The sequence below is a fragment of the Sus scrofa genome, chromosome 5, assembly GCF_054392235.1.
Source record: "Sus scrofa isolate SSC_HxYL_T2T_F1_AM1 chromosome 5, Sscrofa_HxYL_maternal_Yorkshire_Landrace_v2.0, whole genome shotgun sequence".
NCBI classification, from domain to species: domain Eukaryota; kingdom Metazoa; phylum Chordata; class Mammalia; order Artiodactyla; family Suidae; genus Sus; species Sus scrofa.
This window is the reverse complement of record NC_139387.1, coordinates 55,505,076-55,529,703: the sequence shown is the minus strand read 5'-3', so window position 1 is coordinate 55,529,703 and position 24,628 is coordinate 55,505,076. Positions and strand designations below refer to the sequence as shown.

General features: G+C 38.5%; 1 protein-coding gene across 27 annotated transcripts in view; it reads left to right on the top strand.

The window, feature by feature from the left end:
- The window catches only part of IRAG2 (inositol 1,4,5-triphosphate receptor associated 2), a 124,674-nt gene that overhangs the window by 59,287 nt on the left and 40,759 nt on the right, over positions 1-24,628 (top strand). For 11 of the 27 annotated variants that reach the window (XM_084956529.1, XM_084956523.1, XM_084956518.1 and 8 more), the window contains exons 18-24: positions 7,619-7,733; positions 8,161-8,323; positions 16,304-16,365; positions 17,440-17,520; positions 18,784-18,880; positions 21,245-21,392; positions 23,368-23,449. In XM_084956529.1, the coding sequence (XP_084812655.1) occupies positions 7,619-7,733; positions 8,161-8,323; positions 16,304-16,365; positions 17,440-17,520; positions 18,784-18,880; positions 21,245-21,392; positions 23,368-23,449 (748 nt within the window). Of the gene's footprint in view, positions 1-7,618; positions 7,734-7,930; positions 8,324-16,303; positions 16,366-17,439; positions 17,521-18,783; positions 18,881-21,244; positions 21,393-23,367; positions 23,450-24,628 lie in introns of those variants that run through there. The other 16 variants (XM_084956525.1, XM_084956521.1, XM_084956530.1 and 13 more) reach the window with 9 other exon arrangements.

Genomic DNA, 24,628 nt, shown 5'->3' with positions numbered 1-24,628 from the left:
AGAACTGGGTATACTATAGACACCTGGGGGACATTGAGAACAAAGATTGTGGTTTGAATTAGCTCACAAGTACTAATCATAGTCCCTCCCCCTGGCTCAGCACAGAGTAAACAGATAAAAATCCCAGACCACAGCTTCTCCCTAGGGAAGGAAAGAGTTGGATCACACATACAACATCCGAAATTTTATGGGAGCTGTAAGAGACTGTCTCCTGTCACACCCATATTAGAGCAATGATGGGACCTTTATACCCGAGATGCCTAGATGCCACTAAGAACAAAAATGGTGAGTCTAATCAACATAAAAATTTTATAGGCTCCTAGAATCTCTGCTCAGAATGATTGGTAAGGAATTTTTCCCATCTGAAAATACTTGGAGAGGTGGCTCTTTTTTCTAAGGTGATGATACCAACACAAAGAGTCAAGAAAAATGAAGACACAGAGAACTACGTCTCAAACAAAGGAACAAAATAAATCTCCAGAGACTGCACTTAATAAAACAGAGATAAATTACTTACTTCACAGAGAACTCAAAATAACTGTCATAAAGCTGTTTAATGAAATTAGAAGAGCAATGCATGAACAAGGTGAAAATATCGAGACGAAAATATTTTAAAAGTGTCAAACACATTTTTCTTTTGTGGTTCTCTACAAAAAAGTTCTCTTTTGTGGTCAGTGGATTAAGGATCTGGCATTGTCATTGCAGCAGCTTGGGTCACTGCGGTAGAACAGGTTGGTTCCTTGGCCCAGGAACTTCTACATGCCATGGGCATAGCGGAGAAAAAAAAAAAAATAAAAGATAAAGAAAAAATAAACAAATCTTGTAGCAGAAGAATATAGTAACTGAACTGAAAATTTTACCAGAGGTATTCAATAGCAAACTAGATTAAGCAGAAGAAAAGATCAGTGAGGTCACTGAAGAGGTCACTGGAAATTATCCAAGCAGAAGAGCAAAAAGAAAAAAGAATGAAAAAGAGTGAAGACGGCACATAGGGAGTTCCCATGTGGCTCAGCAAGTTGAGGACCCAATGTTGCCTCTATGAGGTTGTGGATTTCATCTATGGTCTTGCTTAGTGGGTTAAGGATCTGGCATCACCACAAGCTGAGGAATAGCTTGCAGATGCAGCTCAGATTCAGTGTTGCTATGGCATAGGCTTCAGCTGCAGCTCTGATTCAACCCCTAGCCTGAGAACTTACATATGTCTCAAGCGCGACTGTAAAAGGAAAATGAAAAGGAAAAAGAAGATGTAAGAGACTTACAGGACATCATCAAGTAAACCAATGTATATATGGTGGGAGTTCCAGAAGGAGATGAGAGAAAGAAAGGGGCAGAATGGTTATTCAAATAGGTAATGACTGAAAATCTCCAAAATCTAGGGAAGGACATTCAGATCTAGGAGGCCTAATGGGCCTCAAATAAGATGAACCCATAAGGATCTGGCATTGCTGTGAGCTGTGGTGTAGGTCACAGACACAGCTCAGATCTGATGTTGTTGTGACTGTGGGGTAGGCTGGCACCTGTAGCTGTGATTGAACCCCTAGCCTGGGAACCTCCATATGCTGTGGATGTGGCCCTAAAAAGCAAAAAAAAAAAAAAAAAAAAAAAAAAAAGCTACAGAGAGTCCTTCAGGTTGAACCAAAAGGAACTTAAACAGCAATATGAAAATATTAATTATAACTTTGCTTTTAAAGGCAGATATATAGACAGAGTAAATCACTTTTAATTATAGGATAAAAGTTAAAAGTATTATAAATAAAACTATAAACTATGTTAATAGGCACATTATATAAAAAGATGTAAATTGTGACATTAATACCAAAATGGGGTGGGGAGAAGTAAAAATGTAGTTTTTGTATGTGATTGAGGTTAAGTTATTATCTTAAAATATACTGCTATAAGATGTTTTATGTAAGCCCAATGGTAATCATAAAGCAATTACTTGTGAAATATACACAAAAGAAAAAGGAATCAAAACATATCAGTACAAAAAAAAAATCAATGAAATACAAAAGAAGATAGGAAAAGAGGGACAAAGCTACAAGACAGAAAACAACAAAATGGCAGTAGTACTCCCCATCCATAATTACTTTAAATGTAGATAGATTAAACAAAAGACAGAGAGTGAATTGAATGGATGAAAAAACAAAATCCAACTCTGTGTTGTCTACAAGAGGCTCATTTTAGATTTAAAGAGACATACAAGCTCAAAGTGGAGGAGTAGAAAAAGATATCACATGCAAGTGCTAACCAGAAGAGAACAGGGGTGGCTATATTTATATCCAACAAAATAGACCCAAGTCAAAAAGTGCCAAAAGAGACAAGTTATATATTGATAGGAGTTATACGGTAATGAGTCAATTCACCAGGAAGATATATATGCACCTAATATCAGAGCACCTAAATATATAAAGCAAACATTGACAAAATGAAAGGGAGAAATAGGTAGCAATATAATAATAGGAGACTTCAATACCCCACTTTCAATAATGGAAAGAACATTGAGATAGAAGATCAATAAGGACACAGCACACTCGAACAATACAATACATCCAGTGAATCTAAAAGACATATACAGAACATTCTACCAACTAGTTACAGAATATACATTCCCCTCAGGTGCATATGGAACAGTCTCCAGGGTAGCACATATTGGGTCACAAATCAAGTCTTAACAATTTAGGAAGATTGAAATTATACTAAATATTTTTTTTCTACCCACAATAGAACTAAAAATCAGTAGAAAAAGGAAAACTGGAAAATTCACAGATATGTAGAAATTGGACAATATATTGCTGAAAAACCACAAAAAAGAAAGTAAGGAAAATTAGAAAATATCTTGAGACAAACAAGAAGAGATCAACATATCAAAACTTATGGCAAAAGCAGTACTAAGAGGGAAATTAAGTGATAAATGTCCATGTTAAAAAGAAGATCTCAACCTTACTTATGCCTCAAGAAACTATAAAAAAAAAAAGGAAGGAAATAAGATTAGAGCATAAATAAAATTGATAATAGAAAAACATTTTTAAAAAATCAATGAAACTAAGTTTTTTTTTTGAAAGATAAATATAATTGACAAACCTTTTTCTATGTTAAGGAAAAGAGAAGACTCAGAAATGAAAGAAGAGTCATTATAACTGATGTCACAGGGGGAAAATGGGATTATAAAATACTATGAATAATTTTACAGCAATAAATTGGAAAACCTTGAAGAAATGGATAGATTCCTAGAAACATACAACCTACCAAGACTTAATCAGGAAGAAACTGAAAATCTGAGCAGACTAATAACTAGTAAGGAGGTTGGAGCAGTATTCCAAAAACTCTCAATAAATGCCCAGGACAAAATGTCTTTACTGGTGAATTCTAGCAAACATTTATTTATTTATTTATTTATTTATTTATTTATTTTATTTTATTTATTTTTTTTTAGCTATTTCTTGGGCCGCTCCCACGGCATATGGAGGTTCCCAGGCTAGGGGTTGAATCGGAGCTGTAGCCACCGGCCTATGCCAGAGCCACAGCAACGCAGGATCCAAGCCGCATCTGCAACCTACACCACAGCTCACGGCAACATCGGATCCTTAACCCACTGAGCAAGGGCAGGGACCGAACCCGCAACCTCATGGTTCCTAGTCGGATTCGTTAACCACTGCTCCATGACGGGAACTCCAGTTCTAGCAAACATTTAAAGAAGAACAATGCCAATCCTTTTGAAAGTCTTTCAAAAAATTGAAGATAGGGCACCATTCTCAATTCATTTCATGAGGCCAGCATTATCCTGACACCAAAGCCAGAGCCACTACAAGAAAATTTACATATGAATGTAGATTTGAAAATCCTTAACAAAATACTAGTAAGCCAATTTCAACAGCACATTAAAATGATCATATACCGTGACCAAGTGAAATTTATTCTTGGGATGCAAGATGGTTCAGTGTACACAAATCAATTAATGTGGTACACCACGGTAATAGAATGACCGTTAAATTACATATGATCATCTAAATTGATGCAGAAAAGCATTGACAAGATTCAGTAGCTTTCATAATAAAAATATGCAAAAAAAATAGAAATAGAATGAAACTATCATAACATAATAGAAGCCATATATAAAAAGCCCACAGCTAACATCATACTCACTGGTGAAAGACTGAACTTTTGCTCTAAGATCAGAAAAAAAGGCAAGCATGCTCACTCGCACCACTTCTATGCAACATAGTACTGGAAGTCCTAGCCTGAGCAATTAGTCAAGAAAAAGAAATAAAAGGCATTGACATTGGAAAGGAAGAAGTAAAATCATCTCTGTTTGCAGATGTAATAATCTTATATAGAGAGAACAATAAAGAATCCACAAAAAGCAGTTAAAACTAATAAATTCAGAAAAGTTGTAACAAGCAAAATCAACATACAAAAATCAGTTCCATTTCTATATCCTAACAATAAACTCTCTGAAAAGGAAACTGAGAAAACAATCCTATTGAAACAGTATCAAGAAATTCCCATCATGGCTCAGTGGTTAATGAATCTGACTAGGAACCATGAGGTTGTAGGTTTGATCCCTAGCCTCACTCAGTGGGTTAAGGATCTAGCATTGCTGTGAGCTATAGTGTAGGTCTCAGATCCTGCATTGCTGTGGCTGTGGCATAGGTCGGCAGCTACAGCTCCAATTAGACCCCTAGCCTGGGAACCTCCATATGCTGTGGGTGCAGCCCTGGAAGAGACAAAAAGACAAAAGACCAAAAACAAACAAACAAAAAAACAACCAAAAAAAAAAAAAAAAAAAAGGATCAAAGGAATAAAATAGGAATACATTTTAAGGAGATGAAGACTTGTATACTGAAAACTATAAAACATTGCTGAAAGAAGTGAAAGATGCAAATTAATGGAAACACATCTTGTGTTCATGAGTTGGAAGACTTAATATTGTTAAAATATACTACCCACAGTAATCTATACAGATTCAATGTAATCTCTATCAAAATAAAAATGGCATTTTGTTATAGCAATAGAAAAGAACAATCCTAATATTCAGGTGGAACTCAAAGGACCAGAACAATCTTGAGAAAGGAGAACAAAGCTTGAGATATCACACGTTATAATTTTAAAATATATTACAAAGCTATGGTAATTAAAACAGTATGATACTAACCTAAAGACAAACATATGCACCAATGGAATAGAATGCCCAGAAATAAACCCATGCACATATGGTTAACCGATCTTGAGTAGGGTGCCAAGAATACACAATGGGGAATGGATAGTCTTTTTGACAAATGATACTGGGAAAACTGGATATCCACATGCAGAGGAATCAAGTTGAACACTATTATACACCATACACAAAAATCAACTCAAAATGGGTTGAAAACATAAGGCTTAAAACTGTAAAACTCCTAGAAAAAAACTTAGGGGAAAAGTTTCATGAAATTGGTCTTGGCAATCCTTTCTTGGATATGACACCAAAAGCACAAGCAGCAGAAGAAAAAATATGCAAGTGGGTCTACATCAGACTAAAAAGCTTAAACACAGCAAAGGATTTAACAGAGTCAAAAAGGCAACCTATTGAATGGAAGAAAATATTTGCAAACCATATATCTGAAAAAAGGTTGCTATTCAAAATATAAGAGGAACTTCTATAACTTAATAGTAAAAAAAAAAAAAAAACCCAGCTTAAAAATAGGCAAAGGAATTGAATAGACATTTTTCCAAACTAGATATAAAATTGGCCAACAAGTATATGAAAAGATGTTCAACATCACTAGTCACCAGAGAAATGCAAATAAAAACCACAATGAGTCATTCACAATGATGAATGAATCACACCTGTTTGGAAGGCTATTATAGAAAAAAAAACAAAACCAAAAGATACCAAGTGTTGGCAAAGGAGAGAAATTGAAAGGTAGATAAATTGAAACCCTTAGATACTGCTGGTGGGGATGTAAAATGGTGCAACAGCTATGGAAAACAGTTTGAAGGTTCTCAACAAATTAAAAATAGAAGTACCATATGATCCAGCATCCCACTTCTGGGTATATCCAAAAGAATTCAAAGCAAAATCTCAAAAAGATAATTGCACACTCATGTTCATTGCATCATTATTCACAATAGCCAAGATATGGAAACAATCTAAATGTTTATCAAGGATGAATACATAAAACTTGGTATTTATATACAATGAAATATTATTCAGATTTTTTTTTTTAAAGAAAGCTTTTTGAAAAAGAAGCAAATTTTGCCGCATGCGATGACATGGATGAATCTTGAGGACACTGTGATAAGTGAAATAAACCAGTCACAGAAGAGCAAATGCTGCATGATTCTACTTACATGAGGCTTCTAAAATAATCAAACTTGCAGAAGCAGAGAGTAGAATGGTGGTTTCCAGGGGCTTGGGAAGGGGAAATGGGGAGTTGTAATTCAACGGGTATAAGGTTTCAGTTAATGCAAGATGAATTAAATTCTAGACATCTGCTGTACAGCATTATGCTTATAGTTAACAATACTGTCTTGTACACTTAAAAATGTATTAAGAGGGTAGACCTCATGTTACATGTTCTTAGCACAATTAAAAAAAAAAAAAAAGAGTAAAAATTGACTATATGCTGTTGACCTGTGCTCATTAGAATGTGTGTTTAGGTAGTTTCTATTTTGGGTTAGGGTTTTGTTTGCTGGTTTACCCTGGTGGTAAAGCATTCTCTGAGACCATCTTTGTCTCTCATGTGATCATTTTTGTAGTCAGGGCTGGATTTATGCCAATGTACTATGGGATTCAGACTATGTATTAACATTTACACGAAGGCCTAAACCTGACCATGTCTTCCTCTCTGCCTTGAAACTTGCAAAGCTTGTTATCCCTTTGAGCAAAGGTCCTTATTCAGGTCCAGTTGTTTCTAGATGGCATTGATAGGTCAATACATAGCATAGTTTAAATAATCTTATCTGCTAACAGATGTATAGATTTATATATTTGGGGATAAGGGTTGGATCCAAAAGAAAAGTAGTATAACTATACTACAAAAGAGATTTGAGGTGAGGAAGAGAGAGAAAAGTCTTTAGAAAAGAGAGGACTGCAGTGGAAATACTAATAGCTAACTTTTACCTGTTCTTGGGAGCAGCCATTCCTGTGCTTATGGCACATATTTATACCAGGATTGACAATTCTTAAGGAGAAAGCTAAGGTCATGAAATAAAGCACTTTATTTCCCCCCCCCCTTTATTTTCCATGCCTCCCCTTTCCTTACCCTTCTTTTCTTTCTTTTTTTTTAAAAGAAGCAAACTGTGAAGGGTAGATATCACACCTGTCCCAGTGACCTCATTATAGTGTCACTGTAGTTAAGGACTATGAGTGTGGCTGAATATTCCAGTGTAGAATAGGAAACTAGATGTCTTTATTTGTAAGGTGAGATTATCAGGGGAAATGATCAATATGATTGCTTTAATTAAAATTCTATATTTGTGAAACATTTATCTCTCTGTAAGTACTTTCACTTTTTCCTCTCATCTCTGAGGAAGTGTATCAAGTTTGAATTTGTCATAACTTCCCAGGAGTGACTCTTAGTTGAAATGTCACTGACAGCTTGTGGTTTGTACTTTTTTTTTAAATTTTTAACTCCAGGCAGAAACAACCAGAAGCCATCACACAACTGCAAGAAGATGCTGTCAACCAGGAAGCCATCCTCAGGAAGAAGGTCCAAGAAGCCAGCCAATGGTTGGAGGAGGCAGAGAGGCAGGTAAGGTGGCCTGTGACTACACTGTAGGCACAGGCAGTCTCCTCAGTTGTCTTTAAAACCATGAAGTAAAAATGGAGGAGGAACAAAAAAAACAAAGAGGAACTGCGAAGTTCAGTCCCTCTCGGCTAGCAGTGAGCGGAGGAAGTAAAGGGGGGAGTTGTAAGAGGCGGTGTCAACAGCCTGCTGATGAAAGAGGCAACTTTGCAGAAAGAAGCAACTTGACATATCAGGACTTCTACCGCTGTAGAAATAGCTCAGGCATACGAAGCCCATGCAAACACAGAATTGCAGAAGTTCAGTGGAAGCTTATCGCTTCCCTGAGAAGAAAAGCACATTTTCAGTTTCGTATGCCTAATAAGAGTGAACACTCAATTGCCCTCTCTTCGGGCCACCCTGCTAAAATCCAGCGTTAATTGTATGTATCCAGGTGGAGGATAGAAATCAGGCAGCCCACTCTGCCAGGGAAGAAGCCAAGCCTTGGCTGCATAAATTAAAGGAGGCAATTTCGGCACAACGGAATCTCCAGACTATAAATACTGAGTTAGTGAACACTTGCCAGACATTGGAGCAGAAAACAAGAAAACCGAAAAGTAAGTAGCAAATATTTGTTCTGTCTGAATTCAGCCCACTCTGAGGTGGGGCAGAAGGACTACAGCCATTTTTCTAGATTAAAGCTTCTGTATTATTACTGCATTCATGGCGATGAAATGGTTCCAGAGGCAGCGTTGTGAGCATTCGGGGAGGTCTGCCTGGTGACTAGGTGGATGGATTTAACCATTAACTTTCCCTTTTGGGTGTTTATCATAAGCTGGAGGTTTTCTATAACTGTTATTTCTTTAAAAATTAAACAAAACTTTTCAATATCTATAAAAGTAAACATGGGAAAAAATCTTGAATGCATGAGATAGGTGAGCTTGCAAATTGTTTACATATTCTACCCTGATTTTATTAGCTGGTTTGTACCCATCATATGGTAGAAAAGGCCCTACCTCTCTATTTTCTTAAATTATTTAAGCAGTAATTTAAGGGTTGAGCTAACGCTTTATGAATTCAACCTGTATCAAAACATTAAATGTGTGAAAATTCTTTTAAAATTTTAATGCATTCTTTACATATATAATTTACTTTAGAATATTTGCCGTTTTTTGGTATTACCTAAAAGTGGGTGTTTACCGAGGATTTAGGTGAGAAGATAATTGTCAAATTACAGATGTCAGATGATTTTTAAGCTTATTTTATTCTAGAAACATAGCTTCGTAAAAATAAAGCTTGTGTATATGACCATTTATCAGACAACTGCTTTTGTTCAGCCAGCTTCCTGTTCTAACAGTATAAATGTTCTTTTTAATAACAAGTTATTGGTTTGGGTAATAACTAAGTATAAGCTTGAGATAAGCTAGAGATGGAAATTTTCCGACTTGTGTTTGTTTTGGATTTATTATACCCTTTCTGCTGTTATCTGAGAAAGCTGTTTAAGAGTTTAAAGGAATTGGCTAGTTCTAAAATAGCAGTGGTTTTTCAATATTTTTATTATTATTATTTTTAAGTCTCGCAGAACTTGCTAATTTTTAATAACACTATCGTTTTATTTTGCTTCCTTCTGTCAGACAGTGTAAGCCATGCTTTAAATTATATAATCTATGTGTTATTTTTTGTATTGCTCAGAGGGTATTGGAAAAGCTTCCCTTGCGAATAGAATTGTTCATTTTGAGGAATGAACATGCCTTCATTAAGGCATTCCAAATTTGGTTTCTGGTGCTTTGGACACTGTGCTTAGAGGCCTAATCTTTTCATCCAGTTATATTTATTCTTTGATTAAATCAATATTATACCCCATAGTTTTATAAAACTAAGGATTTACCCACTCCTCTAATCCACTGTGCTTTTTAAAACCTTCTTAGGAAAGTCAACTTTTGTAATTTATCCCAAAATACCCATTCTTGATATTTATGAACTCACTGTTGTCTTAGTTTATCCTCAGGGAATAATTAATCCAAATATCATTTAAATCAGAGTATGAAAGCTGTGCTAGGTTGAATGCATGTATTTTTTTCTGGCTGATAAAATGGGGTGGATGCCTCCTTTCTATCTTGAATTTCTCACAGTCTGCTTGGCTTTATGAGCTCCTTGTTTGCATCCTAGGAAGGCATGCACATCAAGATTTGGCTCTTAGGATCCTTTGCTTATGAAGATCTTTCTAGTAATGCCCTTAAAAATCAACCATTGAAAGAAGAGGGGAATTTAGTTAGCACATATTTTGGAAAAGTCTATAAAGCAGATTTTCCGTAGAGACTGTGAACAAACGTCAACGAGGTGGGACAGTTGTCACACAAACACATCCTCACACACTCCTCCATGACCGCTGCCACCACATACTGTTTGAATTCTGAGTCAGACATTGAATTCTGAGTCAGACTATTTAAATCCGTAGTTCTTGTGAAACTTTCTGGTTAGCTTAATAAATTCATTAAGTGTTATGACAATTGCTTTCTGCTGCATCTAAGAGAGGTTCTTTAGCAAATTGTGTGAGGATGCAGCTGTTTGGTCCAAATGTTTAGGTCAATGACAATGATTGGAAGGAGGCAGTTGTTTATGACATTTGGTTAGATACCCTAAATGTGATGTTGAATGAATGAAATTGTTCAAGCTTTCAATTGCCCCCAGGACTGGACTGATTTATGGGGCAATTAGTGTAGTGTCCATGCTTGCCCCCATGAAGTGTGCCATTAGAATACTGAATTTCTTGAATGGTAACATATTTTCTTTCCTCTGCTTCTTCCTATGTATCTATGTATCTTGGTAACAAGGGCAATATGGGATATATAAATGGATATTTGCTTTGAAAAGGAAATAACTCTTTAAATCTAGGATATCCCCTACAACATATCAGGATGAGTCTAATGTGCAGGAAACATAGACTAAATAATCCAATCCAAGCCATCACCTCTTTGTCATTCATCCTCTTTTTGCCCCTATCTACATAAAATCTTTATTGAGTCACTCATTCAATAGACAATGAGTGAAACCATAAATATTTCCTTTAGAAACCATGAACATTTCTTTGGGAGAGAGCCTGAGAAGCTTCTGTATATTGTAATTCCTTATCTGAGCATAGTATCTGACATGAACTTTATAGCTTAGAGAAGGCTTTCTCCTAGATGAGCTCATTGGAAACTCTCTTCTAGCTTTGCTATTCTTAGCATGAAGAGCAGTCAGTACACAAGAGGGAAATGAGACAGGAAGGGGGATTCAGGTGATGCAGACACTTAAAGACAGGTGTTGGAGTAAGGACCAAGAAGAGAACCAAATTCAAATACAGCTTGCTTGATAGCGCTGATGGGATTGGGGCCTACATTTTTCCAAATGAAAGATATAGGTATGGAAGAAATAACCTTGGAGAAAGTATTACATAATGATAAAGAGCATAGGATTTGAAGTGAAACAAACCTATGTTTGGATTCTAAGTCTACAAAAGACTTTGATAAAGTCGGGCACATTTCTTTCTGCTCTGAACCTCAGTATCCTCTTCCAGAAAATGCCATAGTTGTTCATTTGTAAACAACATAACAAAAGCAAAACAGTAGCTAGTGCTTGGCCATACTGGATATAGTTTGTTCTACTAGAGCATTTTTTAAATTTTGTAAACTACCTCATTCGCGGTTGGCAAATGGGTAAAGATGTTGAGAATAAATATTGTTTCATTCACAATTTTTGTGGGAATAGGATCTGGATTGGTTAGAATGGAACTCTAACCTTCAGCAGGAAATGGAAAAGCCCTCAGTTTGGCTACAGGCAGCAGGAGCCTTTCAGCTTTATTTTAAGAAAATTTAAAACAAGTGCTCCCCTGACCCCCCTCCCTGAGATGGGCCATTCCAGCCTTGTAGAGCTCTGGTTTGTGGCAAGTTGCCTTCCCTCCTGCATTTGCTTTAGTGGCCCCACTGTCACAGAGTTCCACTTCCACCTGCATTTTCTCAGCACCCCACCAGCACTGTGCTGTTCAGAGTGTCACCAGCATTTCCATTCTATTGTTTTTGCACATTTCCAAGATTCTGGGAGTCAACCTCTAGCTATGTTTTTTTTTTTTTTTAAATTAAAGTATAGTTCATTTATAATGTTCTGCTTATTTCTGTTGTACAGCAAAGTGACTTAGTTACACACATGTATACATTCTTTTAAAAAATATTCCTTTCTGTTATGGTTTATCCCAGGAGATTAGATATGGTTCCCTGTGCTGTACAGCAGGACCTCATTGTCTGTCCATCCTAAATGTAATGGTTTGCATCTACTAACCCCAAACTCCCAGTCCATCCCTCCTTTGGTCATTTTAATTTGCATGTCTCAGTGATCCAAATTATCTTCCAAGGTACTACTACTAATAATTGTGTTTGTTAGTGCTCTAGTTACAGCATTACATGTACATTTTGAGTGGTCTCTTCCTAACCCTATTCATCTCATAAGCCCTGTTATTTATTTATTTTGCTTTTTAGGGCTGCACCCATGGCATGTGGAAGTTCCCAGGCTAGGGGTCGAATCAGAGCTGTAGCCACCAACCTATGCCACAGCAACAACTGGGGATCCGAACTGTGTCTGTGATCTACACCACAGCTCACAGCAACACCAGATCCCCAACCCACTGACTGAGGCCAGGGATTGAACCCACAACCTCGTGGTTACTAGTTGGATTTGTTTCTGCTGCGCCACAGCAGGAACTCCAAGCCCTGTTATTTTTGTTCTCCTTGTAGTTTTAAAATTCTTTATTATTGGTGCATAATTAATATATCATAAAGCATTCCCATCTTAAGTATTCTTGAACCAGTTTGACAAATGCACATCGAAACACAGAACTTCTGTAACCCCAGAAAGTTCCCTTGTGCTACTACTCCCCACCTCTATCTTCACCACCACAAGAAGCGACCACTGATCTGATTACCAATGGGTTGGTTTAGGCTGTTCTAGAATTGAGTTGTACAGTATGCGCTTTTGTGTATGTCTATCTGTCTTGCCTTGAGTGTGTATTTCTCTATGTTGTATTTATCAATGAGATGCCCTTTCATGGTTGAGTCACATTCCTTTGTATGAACATTCCACAGTTGTCTTCTATTACTGAACATCTAAATTATTTACAGTTTTGGGTTGTGGGTTGTTAGGGGAAAAGCTACTATGAACGTCCATGTGTGGGGCTGGGTCTGGCCCTGTGTTTTATTATTGTTGTTGTTGTTTTGTTTTTTGTTTTTTGTTGCTTTTTAGGGCCACAGGTATGGCATATGGAAGTTCCCAGGCTAAGGGTCAAACTGGAGCTACAGCTGCTGGCCTACACCACAGCCACAGCAATGTCAGATCCAGATCCAAGCTGCATCTGTGACCTACACTACAGCTCCTGGAAATGCCAGATCCTTAACCCTGAGGCCAGAGATCAAACCTACGTCCTCATGGATGCTAGTTGGGTTTGTTTCTGCTGAGCCACAGGGGGAACTCCTGGACCTGCATTTTTATGTAACCTAGGATAAATATGTAGGAGAAGAGATATTAGATCATAGTATATTTGTAACTCTAACTTTTTCAGAAATGGCCAAATAGTTTTCCATGGTATTTGTAGCATTTCACACTCTTACCAGCAATGTGTGGGAGTTCCAGGTCCTCCACAGCCCCAACATTTTGGTGGTGTCAGTCTTTTTCCTTTTCCCTACATGACTGGGTATCTCATTGTGATTTTAATTTGTTGGGCTGATTGGCCATTTTAGATCTTTGTGAAGTACTTAAGTCTTTTGCCCTTTTGCAAATTAGGTCCTTTGTCCTTTTGTTATTGAGTTGTAGGATTTCTTTTTTGTATATATTTTGGATGCAAGAACTTTGACAGGTATATGTGTTGTGAATTATTTTCTTCTAGTCTGTGGTTTTCAATGAGCTTTATAATCTCTGATGCAGAGTTTAATAGAAGAGTGAGTAACACATACATTGTGTTATGAAGTCCATAATCTAAAATATCAACTATCATTGACAGCTAAGATTGCAGCTCTGCTGTCATGGTTTTGATTTTAAGTAGCCAATTAATCATGGGGTCTTTGACAGAAAGCCTTATAGCATAATCATTTAGAAAGTTGTTTTATCTCAGCCTCCTTCAAAGGCAATGTATCCAAGACACCTGGTCTCATCCTACATCACAGATGGCAACAGCAGGGGACGCAGTGGCCATTGTTTTACTTGCTTCCCCGTGAAACCTAAATGTCCTGGAGACATGGCAGATCCAACTCCAAACATGTAAAGAAGAATGCAAAGGTGCATGCAAATTAGGATCATAAGCCAGAGATTGCTTTGCCTTATGAAACATATGAAAATAGTTGCTACGCATTGCACAAAACATCTGTTTTTTTTTTTTTTTTTTTTTTCTGGCCACACCCAAGGCATGTGGGAATTTCCAGGCCAGAGATCGAACCCAAGCCTTAGCAGGGACCTGAGCCACCACAGAGACAGTGCTGGATCCTTAACCTGCTGCACCACAGCAGAAACTCTAGCACAAGACATCTGTTGAAATGAGGTTTGCAATTTGAATGTTTTAAGATGGACTATTTCTAAAACCCAAGATTGCCTGGTGGGAAAGCAGATGGGCATTTTAGACCGTCTTATACCAACTCATTATTTCTTCTGAAACAGAAGCTTAATTTGGAAATTCAAAGACAGTGTTTTGAGATACAAACTTCAGAAACATAATGTTGGCCACTTCTGAAAACTTTGGTTGCTGTTGCTTTAGATATAGGTCAGGAAAAGGACAGAGCCTTATTTCTTAATACACTTAACACAGAGAACTTAAAAAATTGAATCTTTACTAGAGTTCTAAGTATTAAGAATTTATTTATTTATTTGTTTGTTTGTTTATTTATTTATTTTTTGCTGCACCTGTGGCATGTAGAAGTTCTGGGGCCAGGGATTGAACCTGTGCCACAGTGTGACAATGCCAGATCCTTAATCCACTGAGCCACCAAGGAACTCCCAAGAATTTAATTTTTTAATTACTTAAATATGTTAGAAATATTTGAAAAATATGTTTTCCTCCTTGTGGGCCTAAGAAACCCTATGTCAGGCTTAGTTGAGAAATTTTATTTTAACAGAAAATATTCTTACAAAATTCTTAAATTTTACGTGGGTACTCTTCCACATAATTGAAGCTTTCAAGCCTTTCTCCCCCAAAATATGTAAAATTAAATGATGTACTTTTCACATTCATTAGCATTATTTTCATAGCTCAGAATTTCTTCAGTCTATTAAGATGCAAAATTATTGTTCTTTAAAATGAAAAGCACCAGATTTCTATGTGTTTTAAACACCAGAGTATCTGCTGTTAATTTTCCTGGCTGTTAGTGATTTAAAAAAAAAAAAAAAAAGTGGCAGCTATTAATATGCCTCCATCCAGCAGAGCTTCCTACCCTCATTTAATTTTTGTTTTTAATCATCTGTGGGCTGAGAAAACAGTCAAGCTTGTGAGAACTCTGTATAAATTCAGAGCCCGCTGTCTGAGTGAAGTGTTAGGATTTGCCACATGAATAAAGGGCATGAATATCAACATCTATTTTGGTTGTTCCAAAGATTTCAGCCTCTTTTCTGGTTCTTGGCTATATGTCAGAGTATGGGTGGTCAAATAAGTCTTGTGTTACTATTTAACTCAAAAAGTCAAATGGGTATTTTTCCCACTTTTGCTAATGCAGATATGAGAATTTGCAAGTTATTGGGAAGGTGATTTCAGTTAAGTAGAAAGACAAAGAGTTTTAATTTCACAGAAGCATGATGGAGCAATTGAGAACTGTTCTGTGTGTCTCGTCTCAGCTCTATGAGTAACCAGTTAGCACTTAAATCCTCTGGCCATCAGTGTTCTCAGGATCTCAGATCTGTGTAAGATTTTGAGATTCCAGGGCTGTGTTTCCATCATGCCCACTGCTCGCAACTCCAGCAGAGGCTTATTGAAGAGAGGATTTCCTCCTGGGTAGAAGGTTGGACTGAGTGACCTCTGAGGTGTATTCCCATTTTTTTTTTTTTTTTTGGTCTTTTGAGGGCTGCACCCACAGCATATGGAGGTTCCCAGGCTAGGGGTTGAATTGGAGCTGTTGCTGCCCACCTCCGCCACAGCCACAGCCCCATCAACGCCAGATCCGAGCCACCTCTGCGACCTACACCACAGCTCACGGCAACGCTGGATCCTTAACCCACTGAGTGAGGCCAGGGATCGAACCCGCAACCTCATGGTTCCTAGTCGGATTCGTTTCTGCTGAGCCACAGCGGGACCTCCTGTATTCCCATTTTAAGAGGACTAATTCTGTGATTCACTTCTAGGAGATAATTCACTTGTGTCTATCAAGGTAATTTCCAATACTCAAAGGTAACTTTTAAAAAGCACTCCCACCCATTTTTTTCTCCTGCTCTCCCCCTTCTCACAAGGCATGTGTTGATAATGCCATTTTCAGAAGCCACTGTTTTCTCTCTCCCTTTCCTCAGGCTCTGAGGCTGTTCAAAGTTGATGAAATGAAATAAGGGAAAAGGCAAATTGTCATACTAAGCTTGGTTATAAATTCTCTTTATAGCAACAGTTGAGTCACTGAGAACAAAGTTAATTCAAGGACAACTCCATGGCTTGCTGTTTCAGGTAAAAAACAAACAAAATGACCCAAACCTCTGTGACGTGTGTTTATCATGGGGAAGATGTCCAATTTGCATAATATGTTGAAGCTAATTGATAATATTTAATACTTTTAATCATAAAATTAAATAGCCAACTTAGAAGAAAATGCTCTGGTAGACTTTGTTCTCTTATGCACTGAAAGCATTTAGCGAAACAGAGAGTGAGTGGCTGGTAATAACATCTAAGAGGAAGCATTTCACAGTTTACTGTATCTATTAGCAAAGGGCTAGTTTTCTAATCTTAGGCACCTCTTTCTGAGGCTCTTGAATGGACTTTGAAGGTTGCTGTCTCCTTTCTCTCCTATTTGAATTGAATTCCTTTCTTTCTGGATATCTCAAGATATCCATGGTAGAATTTCCGTCATGACACTTGGTGAGTTTCTCCTTTCTGTTCATAAGTGAAGAACATAAGGAATAGCAGGGTTGGCACTGGAGGGAAGGGGCTGGAGGAGGAAAGAGAGAAGGGTGATATTTGCATGCATCTGTTTCCAGGGCATAACGCAGGCACATCTGTTTAAGCAGGGGAAAAAAAAAATTCGTGTAGGAGATTAAGCTAGGCAAAGTGCCTAAAAAGCCCTCTGCAGTAAATTGAACTGGAAACATGTCCATATCTAAATATACTTTAATCATTCCAAGAACGCCAGTTTTCTATTCTAATGTAACTTTGATAGATACGTAGCTACCTACTCTTGGACAAAAGTCACAATTTTGTTGCTGTAAAATTTTCAGACACCATTTTCTGAGTCCCGTCTCCAGTAAGATTCTTTGGCCTCTGCTTGAAGCGTTCAGTGACAGGGACATTCAGTTTTCTGTTCCTGGTCTTTGGATTTCATTCATAGAACGAGTAATGGGGGAAATACAGTGAGAGGTTTACCCCTTTAAACTTGTTCCCTTAACATGAAATACAAGATAAAGAACTAGTCAGTTTTGTCCCCCTCAGTAGCATCCCATCTTCCCTTGCTTGAGTCTAATGTGTTTTGTATCCATGCCTCTTTCATCATTCCGTCTTTGAATACTCTCCACCGTTTCCTCATGACAGAGCTCTTTAGACGAGGAATTTCCTCCTTACTATTCCTTGTGCTGCACAGATAGAATTCCTCACCTGCTCCAGGAACAGTTGGTAAGTTGAAGCCTTTTGAAATGATTTAAGTGCCACTTATGAATCAGCTGCTATGAGCAAAATGGAAAGTGAAGTCTAGTGTGTTTGAGTATATTACAACTCTAACCTGTCCTGATTTTCTTGAGATATTATCAGATAAAGCAAGATAACTTTTCTTTCTCTCTTTCTTTTTTTTCTTTCTTCCTCCTTTCCCTTTCTTCCTTCCTTCCTTTCTTTCTTTCTCTTTCTTTCTTTTCTTTTCTCCTTCCTTCCTTCCTTCCTTCCTTCCTTCTTTCCTTCTTTCCTTCTTTCCTTCTTTTCTTTGTCTTTTTAGGGCCGCACCCGCAGCATATATAGATTCCCAGGCTAGGGGTCGAATTGGAGCCGTAGCTGCCAACCTATGCCACAGCCACAGCAACGCCAGAACTGAGCTGCGTCTGCAAGCTACACCACAACTCATGGCAATGCTGGATCCTTAAACCACTGAGGGAGACCAGGGATTGAACCTGTGTCCTCATGGATGCTAGTCAGATTTGTTTCCACTGAGCCACACGGAAACTCCCTATTTTTTTCTTTTCTTCTTCTTCTTTTTTTTTTTTTTTTGTCTTTTTGCCTTTTCTAGGGCCGCTCCTGCAGCATATGGAGGTTCCCAGGCTAGGGGTCGAATTGGAACTGTAGCTGCCAGCCTACGCCAGAGCCACAGCAACGCAGGATCCAAGCTGTGTCTGCAACCTACACCACAGCTCACAGCAACGCTGGATCGTTAACCCACTGAGCAAGGCCAGGGACCGAACCCGCAACCTCATGGTTCCTAGTTGGATTCGTTAACCACTGCACCACAACGGGAACTCCCCCTATTTTTTTCTTTATTACATGCATACGCACAGTTCTGATAGGCCGTAAGATATGGTAATGTGTTAAAACTTTTGGATTGCAGTGCCATGAAGAAGAATTATGTAACTAAACTTGTCCCTCACCCATATCCTTTTCTTCAAAGCCTTTGTTTTTATGAAAAGTATGGATTATTGGGAATTGATGTGCTCATAATTCTGTTAAATTATTGAAGAGTGAATTTAACAAGAATTATATTTTCCTCATAGGGTATATCTTTTGATCCAAAGTGTGACAGCTTTGTCACTTGGTGTCATTAATTTTTTTCCTCGATCTTTCTTGTGGAGTTATTTGAGAACAGTGATATTTTTTCTCCTTTTGGAGATGAAGAGAGTAGGTTATGAAATGTGTTATACCCTTTAGAAAGCTAACAGCATTTGATTTTCTGTTCAGAAGCAGTGTGGCCCAAAACGATATAGTGGTCAAGAAGCAAGAATACATCAGCGACCCCTGACCTTCAAACACACATGCTGGTACACACCTCTGCTGGGTAAGCATGGATAGCCCCTCTCCTACACCCTAACAGGCATAGCTAGAGGTGGGATTCTTTTATTTTTTTATTTTTTTTCTTTTTTTTGTGGCATATGGAAGTTCCAGGGCCAGGGATTGAATCTGAGCTATGCCACAGCTACAGCAAGGCCAGATCCTTAACAAACTGCACCACAGCAGAAACTCCTGGGAGTCTTTTTGAAAGGAGAAATAGTTGATCACAATCATGTTATATAGCAAAAGTTGTTGAATATATGGACCTTTATCCCTAAATTCAACTTATATTTGAGCCCCTACTCTGTGAAAAGGTGCTATATTATGTATAATAGAGAATAAGTCCTAAAATAGCTCACAGGTTATAAGAGAAGTAAGACCTGAGTTCAGAGAAGGCTCCGTAGAAGAAATGAGAATTGAACTGGGCATGGAAAGACGGGTTGCATTTGGAAAAGCAAAAAGCATGGAAAAAGTATTCCAACTGGGGAGACTGACATGTGTGGGGGCTCGGGGTGGGGAAGAAGAATGCAAAAGGCTTAAGTATTTGAAGAAGAGTCCACGCTGAGCAAGTCACTTTGGAAATAAGAGGACGTGAGTCAGGAGACAAGAATATTGGTCTGGAGCAGACTGTGTGTCACTTTGTGGACTATTACTCAGTGCCAGGCTAAGGGGAATGAACTTTATCTTAGGAAGCACTCAGGCATCTCTCATCACAGCCTGCATGTGGTTGAAAGAAAAAGTCAATGGCTGCTTCCAATATGACCAAAGGGGAGTGCCCGTCACGGCACAGTGGAAACAAATATAGGAAACAGGTTCTATCCCTGCGGTCTCAATCATTGGGTTAAGGATCTGGCGTTGCCATGAACTGTAGTGTAGGTTGTAGATGTGTCTCAGATCCTGTGTTGCTGTGGCCATGGCATAGGCCAGCAACTACAGCTCTGATTCGACCCCTAGCCTGGGAACCTCCATATGCCTTGGGTATGGCCCTAAAAAGAAAAAAAAAAAAAAAAAAAAAACCCAAAACAAAACACAAACCAAAATGACCAAAGAAATGGCATGATTATCAGAATAAATTTAAGAAGGAATAAAAAGGAGGTAGAGTGATTTGTGGTTCATTTCACTGAGAGGAGGAAAAACTACTACCACTACTGACAGAGTGGCCATTTCATGTCAGAGAATAGACGAGTGCTGCATAGAGATGATCTTACCCACACTAAGCCAGCAATAGTAACAATACAACATGACGGCAGCACTTAAAGAGTGCCTGCTGTGTGCTAGGCACAGTTCTCTGCTCTGAACACACCCACTAACTCGTTTAATCCTCACTGCATCTGAAGAGGTAGATGCTAATGTCATTCCCATTTGAAATATCGGGAAACAGGAACCTTGATCAGTAATTTGACTAAGGTCATATGGTGCTTTGTATGTAAGTAAACTGAGGCTCAGAGTGGTTATTTTCTCAAGATGACACATTCCAAACCCTATGTTTTTTATATTAAACTCTGCTGTTTCCTCTACTCAGAAAAACATAACAAGACAGTTTCCTTAAAAAAGAAGAAAAATTGTCACACTATTTCCTGCTCCCCCCCGCCCCGGCCCAAATGTGTGACATATGGAAGTTTCTAGGCTAGGGGTTGAATTGGAGCTGCAGCTGCCAGCCTATACCACAGTCACAGCAACGCCAGATCCAAGCCATGTCTGTGACCTACACCACAGCTTATGGTAATGCTGGATCCCTGACCCACTGAGCAAGGTCAGGGATCAAACGTGTATCCTCATGGATACTAGTTGGATTTGTTTTCCACTGAGCCACAACGGGAAATCCCTCTCCTGCATTCTTTAATGTGTTCTGACCAGTGTTGAACTGTTTTCTCTTTAGGAGCTGCTAAACTTTTTCTGTAAAGGGCCAGATAGTAAATATTGGCACTTTTGCTGGCCATTTGGTTTCTACAGCAACTATTCAGCTTTGCTCTTGTAACACATTAGCAGCCATGGACTATACTGAATGAATGGCTGTGGCTGTGTGCCAATAAAACTATTTATAAAACTTCCGGCAGCAGATTATTGTTAACCCCTTTAATTGCTTACTAGTAGGCAAGGGTTGTTTCCCTTCCTCTACCCCACCCCCTGCTTTATAAAACAATAGCATTTCCACCTTCTTATAACTCTGCATCAAGGTTTAGGGGGTGGGGGGGTTGTTAGGTTAAAAACTTAGTAGAATTTAATTGACTTTTGCTTTTTCAAAAATGGTCTAATCCCCCAAGAGGGAAAGAATTCATATACATATATATATGTGTGAATATATATATGTATATATGTAATTTGAACCATTAATACATTTCTCTTTTTATTATTTTCTGTTCTACTGCAGATGCCTTGCATCTGGATAGTTTTACAGCAGTTCCAAGACTGGAATTGACACCTTTCTCCTGTGTAGCCAACCAAATCCATGCTTCCTGTGAAAGGCCCAAAGATGGAGAAATAGAGGATGGCAATTTGGATGTGACTAGAACACACAAGTAAGTGAAAAGGGCAAAATATACTCAGCCTTAGTCTTCAGGGTAGCCTATTCTTATTGCCTAACTTTTTAATCAGTTAGATTTTCATAACTTGAGATCATAACTTCTTTATTGTGGAATTTTTATTGTGTCACTTTTCTAACTTTATGAAAATTGACAGGTTTTTTTTTCTTTTTCTTTTATTATTTATTTATTTATTTTATTTTTTTGTCTTTTTGCTATTTCTTTGGGCCGCTCCCACGGCATATGGAGGTTCCCAGGCTAGGGGCTGAATCGGAGCTGTAGCTGCCAGCCTACGCCGGAGCCACAGCAACACGGGATCCGAGCCGCGTCTGCAACCTACACCACAGCTCACGGCAACGCCGGATCGTTAACCCACTGAGCAAGGGCAGGGATCGAACCCGCAGCCTCATGGTTCCTAGTCGGATTCGTTAACCACTGCGCCACGACGGGAACTCCTCTTTTATTATTATTATTGTCTTTTTAAAATTTTTTTTTTTGGAGGGGGCTGTACCTACAGCATATGGAGGTTCCCAGGCTAGGTGTCCAATCGGAGCTATAGCCACCAGCCTATGCCACAGCCACAGCAACATGGGATCCAAGCCGTGTCTGTGACCTACACCACAGCTCAAGGCAACACTGGATCCTTAACCCACTGAGCGAGGCCAGGGATCAAACCCACAACCTCATGGGATCAAACCCACAACCTCATGGTTCTTAGAATTGATTCCGCTGTGCCATGATGGGAACACCTTTTCTTCTTTTTAAAATTTTATTGAAGTATAATTGATTTACAGTGTTTTTTTGGAGTTGCCATTGTGGTTCAGTAGAAACAAATCCAACTGACAACCATGAGGTTGCAGGTTCGATCCCTGGCCTTGGTCAGTGGGTCAAGGATCCAGCATTCCTGTGTTATAGGTCACAGACACAGGCTCAGATCCCAAGTTGCTATGGCTGTGGCATAGGCCAGCAGTTGTAGCTCCAATTTGACCCCTCGCCTGGGAACCTCCATATGCCTCGAGTGTGGCCCTTTAAAAAAAACCCTACTGTTGTGTTAATTTCTTCTGTACTAGCAAAGAATATATATATATATATATATATATATATATATATATATATATTCTTTTTCATTACACTTTATCATAGGATATCGAATATAGTTCCCTGTGCTATACAGTAGGACCTTGTTGTTTATCTATCCTGTATATACTCGTTCACCTCTGCTAATCCCAACTTCCCAATTTTCCCCTCCCCAGCCCCTTTGGCAACCACAAGTCTGTTCTCAATGTCTGTGAGTTTGTCTTTGTTTCAATTTATGTCATATTTTAGCTTCTACATATAAGTGATATCATATGGTATTTGTGAAAACTGACAATTTTAAAACAAAGATACCTGTATAGTTTTCTCTAAAGCTCTTTTGAGTTTCGCAATAGCCATTCTAAAATGTAAAAGACAAATTTGGCTACCTACAATGTTTTTCAGTTTGGGGGAATATACTAGTTATTGCTCAGTTAACTTATTCAGTTCAGTTTGACCCTCTTTTTATTCCTTCTCAGTCCAGGTGAACAAGTCTTTGGGACTCTACCCCTGTCCCCACACCCACCCTCTCCTGAAGCTCATCTGAGCTCACTCACCTTTCTAAGTACACAGACTGATCTTCCTTAGGAAAAGTTCAGCACTGTCAGTGGAATTTGTGAGCTCTGTCCATCCCAATGAACTTTCCTTTCTGTGTTGAGGGTTAGGAAGCAAGACTTTGAATTGCAAATACCTTATTTTCATTTTGGGCTAGATTCTCTGTGGTTATAACCTGTCTCTGATGGAACTTGGAGCTCTTCCTTATGATCCCTTGAGACATGAGCTTAATTAGAAATTTGGTAAAACTGGGATGGGGAAGGGGAACTATGTGATAGATTGCTATCTGCTGCAATTTGCAGTTTTCCCACCTGTAGTGAGGAACTTTACTTTCTGTTGCCAGGTGCCCAGGCCCTACAGCCGGCCCCCCCCCAGGAACAGATTTTCCAGGTTGCATCAGGATGAGTAATGACCCAAGTATGGAAGTGAGTATTGGACTATATTTCAACTTCGTTTTTAGCACTCCTGTTTCCTAGTCTTCCTCGATATTTTTGTTTCATTTTGTTTTGTTTTTTGTTTGTTTTTTGTTTGTTTAAGTATCATGAAGACTCTTATGGCAAGCATAAGCCTTAACAATTCAGATACGTGATGAAATGTCAACCTTACATGGCATTCAGGGGGGCTTTCTACCCTTTCTATATTATAAACTCAAGGATCTAGAAGCAAAAAGAGACTTTGGTGAAGTGTGCTGAACTTTTTGTTTGAGAGGCAAATTGCTTTGGGACTTAAATTCACCACGTGCTGTTAAGCAGTCTCAGGTCTCCTTGACTCTCTATGAATCAAGATTAAGTCTAGATAATCTTTGAGGTTCTGCTACTTTGCTGTACAAAGTAGAGCGATGCCCAAGGAGCACCCATTGCTGCATTTAGGTGCTAAAGGTTCTTCTTTCCCCAAGAAGAGCGTATTGAGTAACTGAAGCCACTTAGGCGAACTTCCCAGATCAGGGAGATGTATCTGGAGGGCCTTCCTTGGTTAGCAGTCTGTGCCTGAGCGACATGTGCTTCTCAGTCAAATGGAGCAGATAGTTCTGTTCCAGAATCTAGAATTCCGTCATTCTTCCTTTTTTTTCCAAAAAGGTTTTTTATGATACAATTCACATACCAAACAATTCATCGATTTAAATGGTTCAATTACATGTTTTAAAAAAATATTCACAGGGTTGTGCAACCATCACCACAATCAACTTTAGAACATTTTGATCACCCTAGAAAGACACCTCATACCTATTAGCAGTTTGTCCCTAGTCCCCTCTACTTCCCGCCTCCGTCCCCCCGCCCCCCATTCTTGCCCTAGACAGCTACTAATCTACTTTCTGCCTCTATATATTTGCCTATTCTGGAAATCTCATATAACTGAATAATACAATGTGTGATCTCTTGTGACTGGCTTCTTTCACTTAGTATAGTGTTTTCAAGGTTCATCTGTGTTGTAGCATGTTATCAGTACTTCATTCCTTTTTATGACTGAATAACATTGCAGTGTGTGAGTATACCACATTTTCTTTATCCATTCACCATTGATAAGTGCTTGGGTTGTTTCTGATTTTTGCCTATTGTGAATGATGCCACTTTGAACATTAGTGCAAAAGTTTTTGTGTGAACATA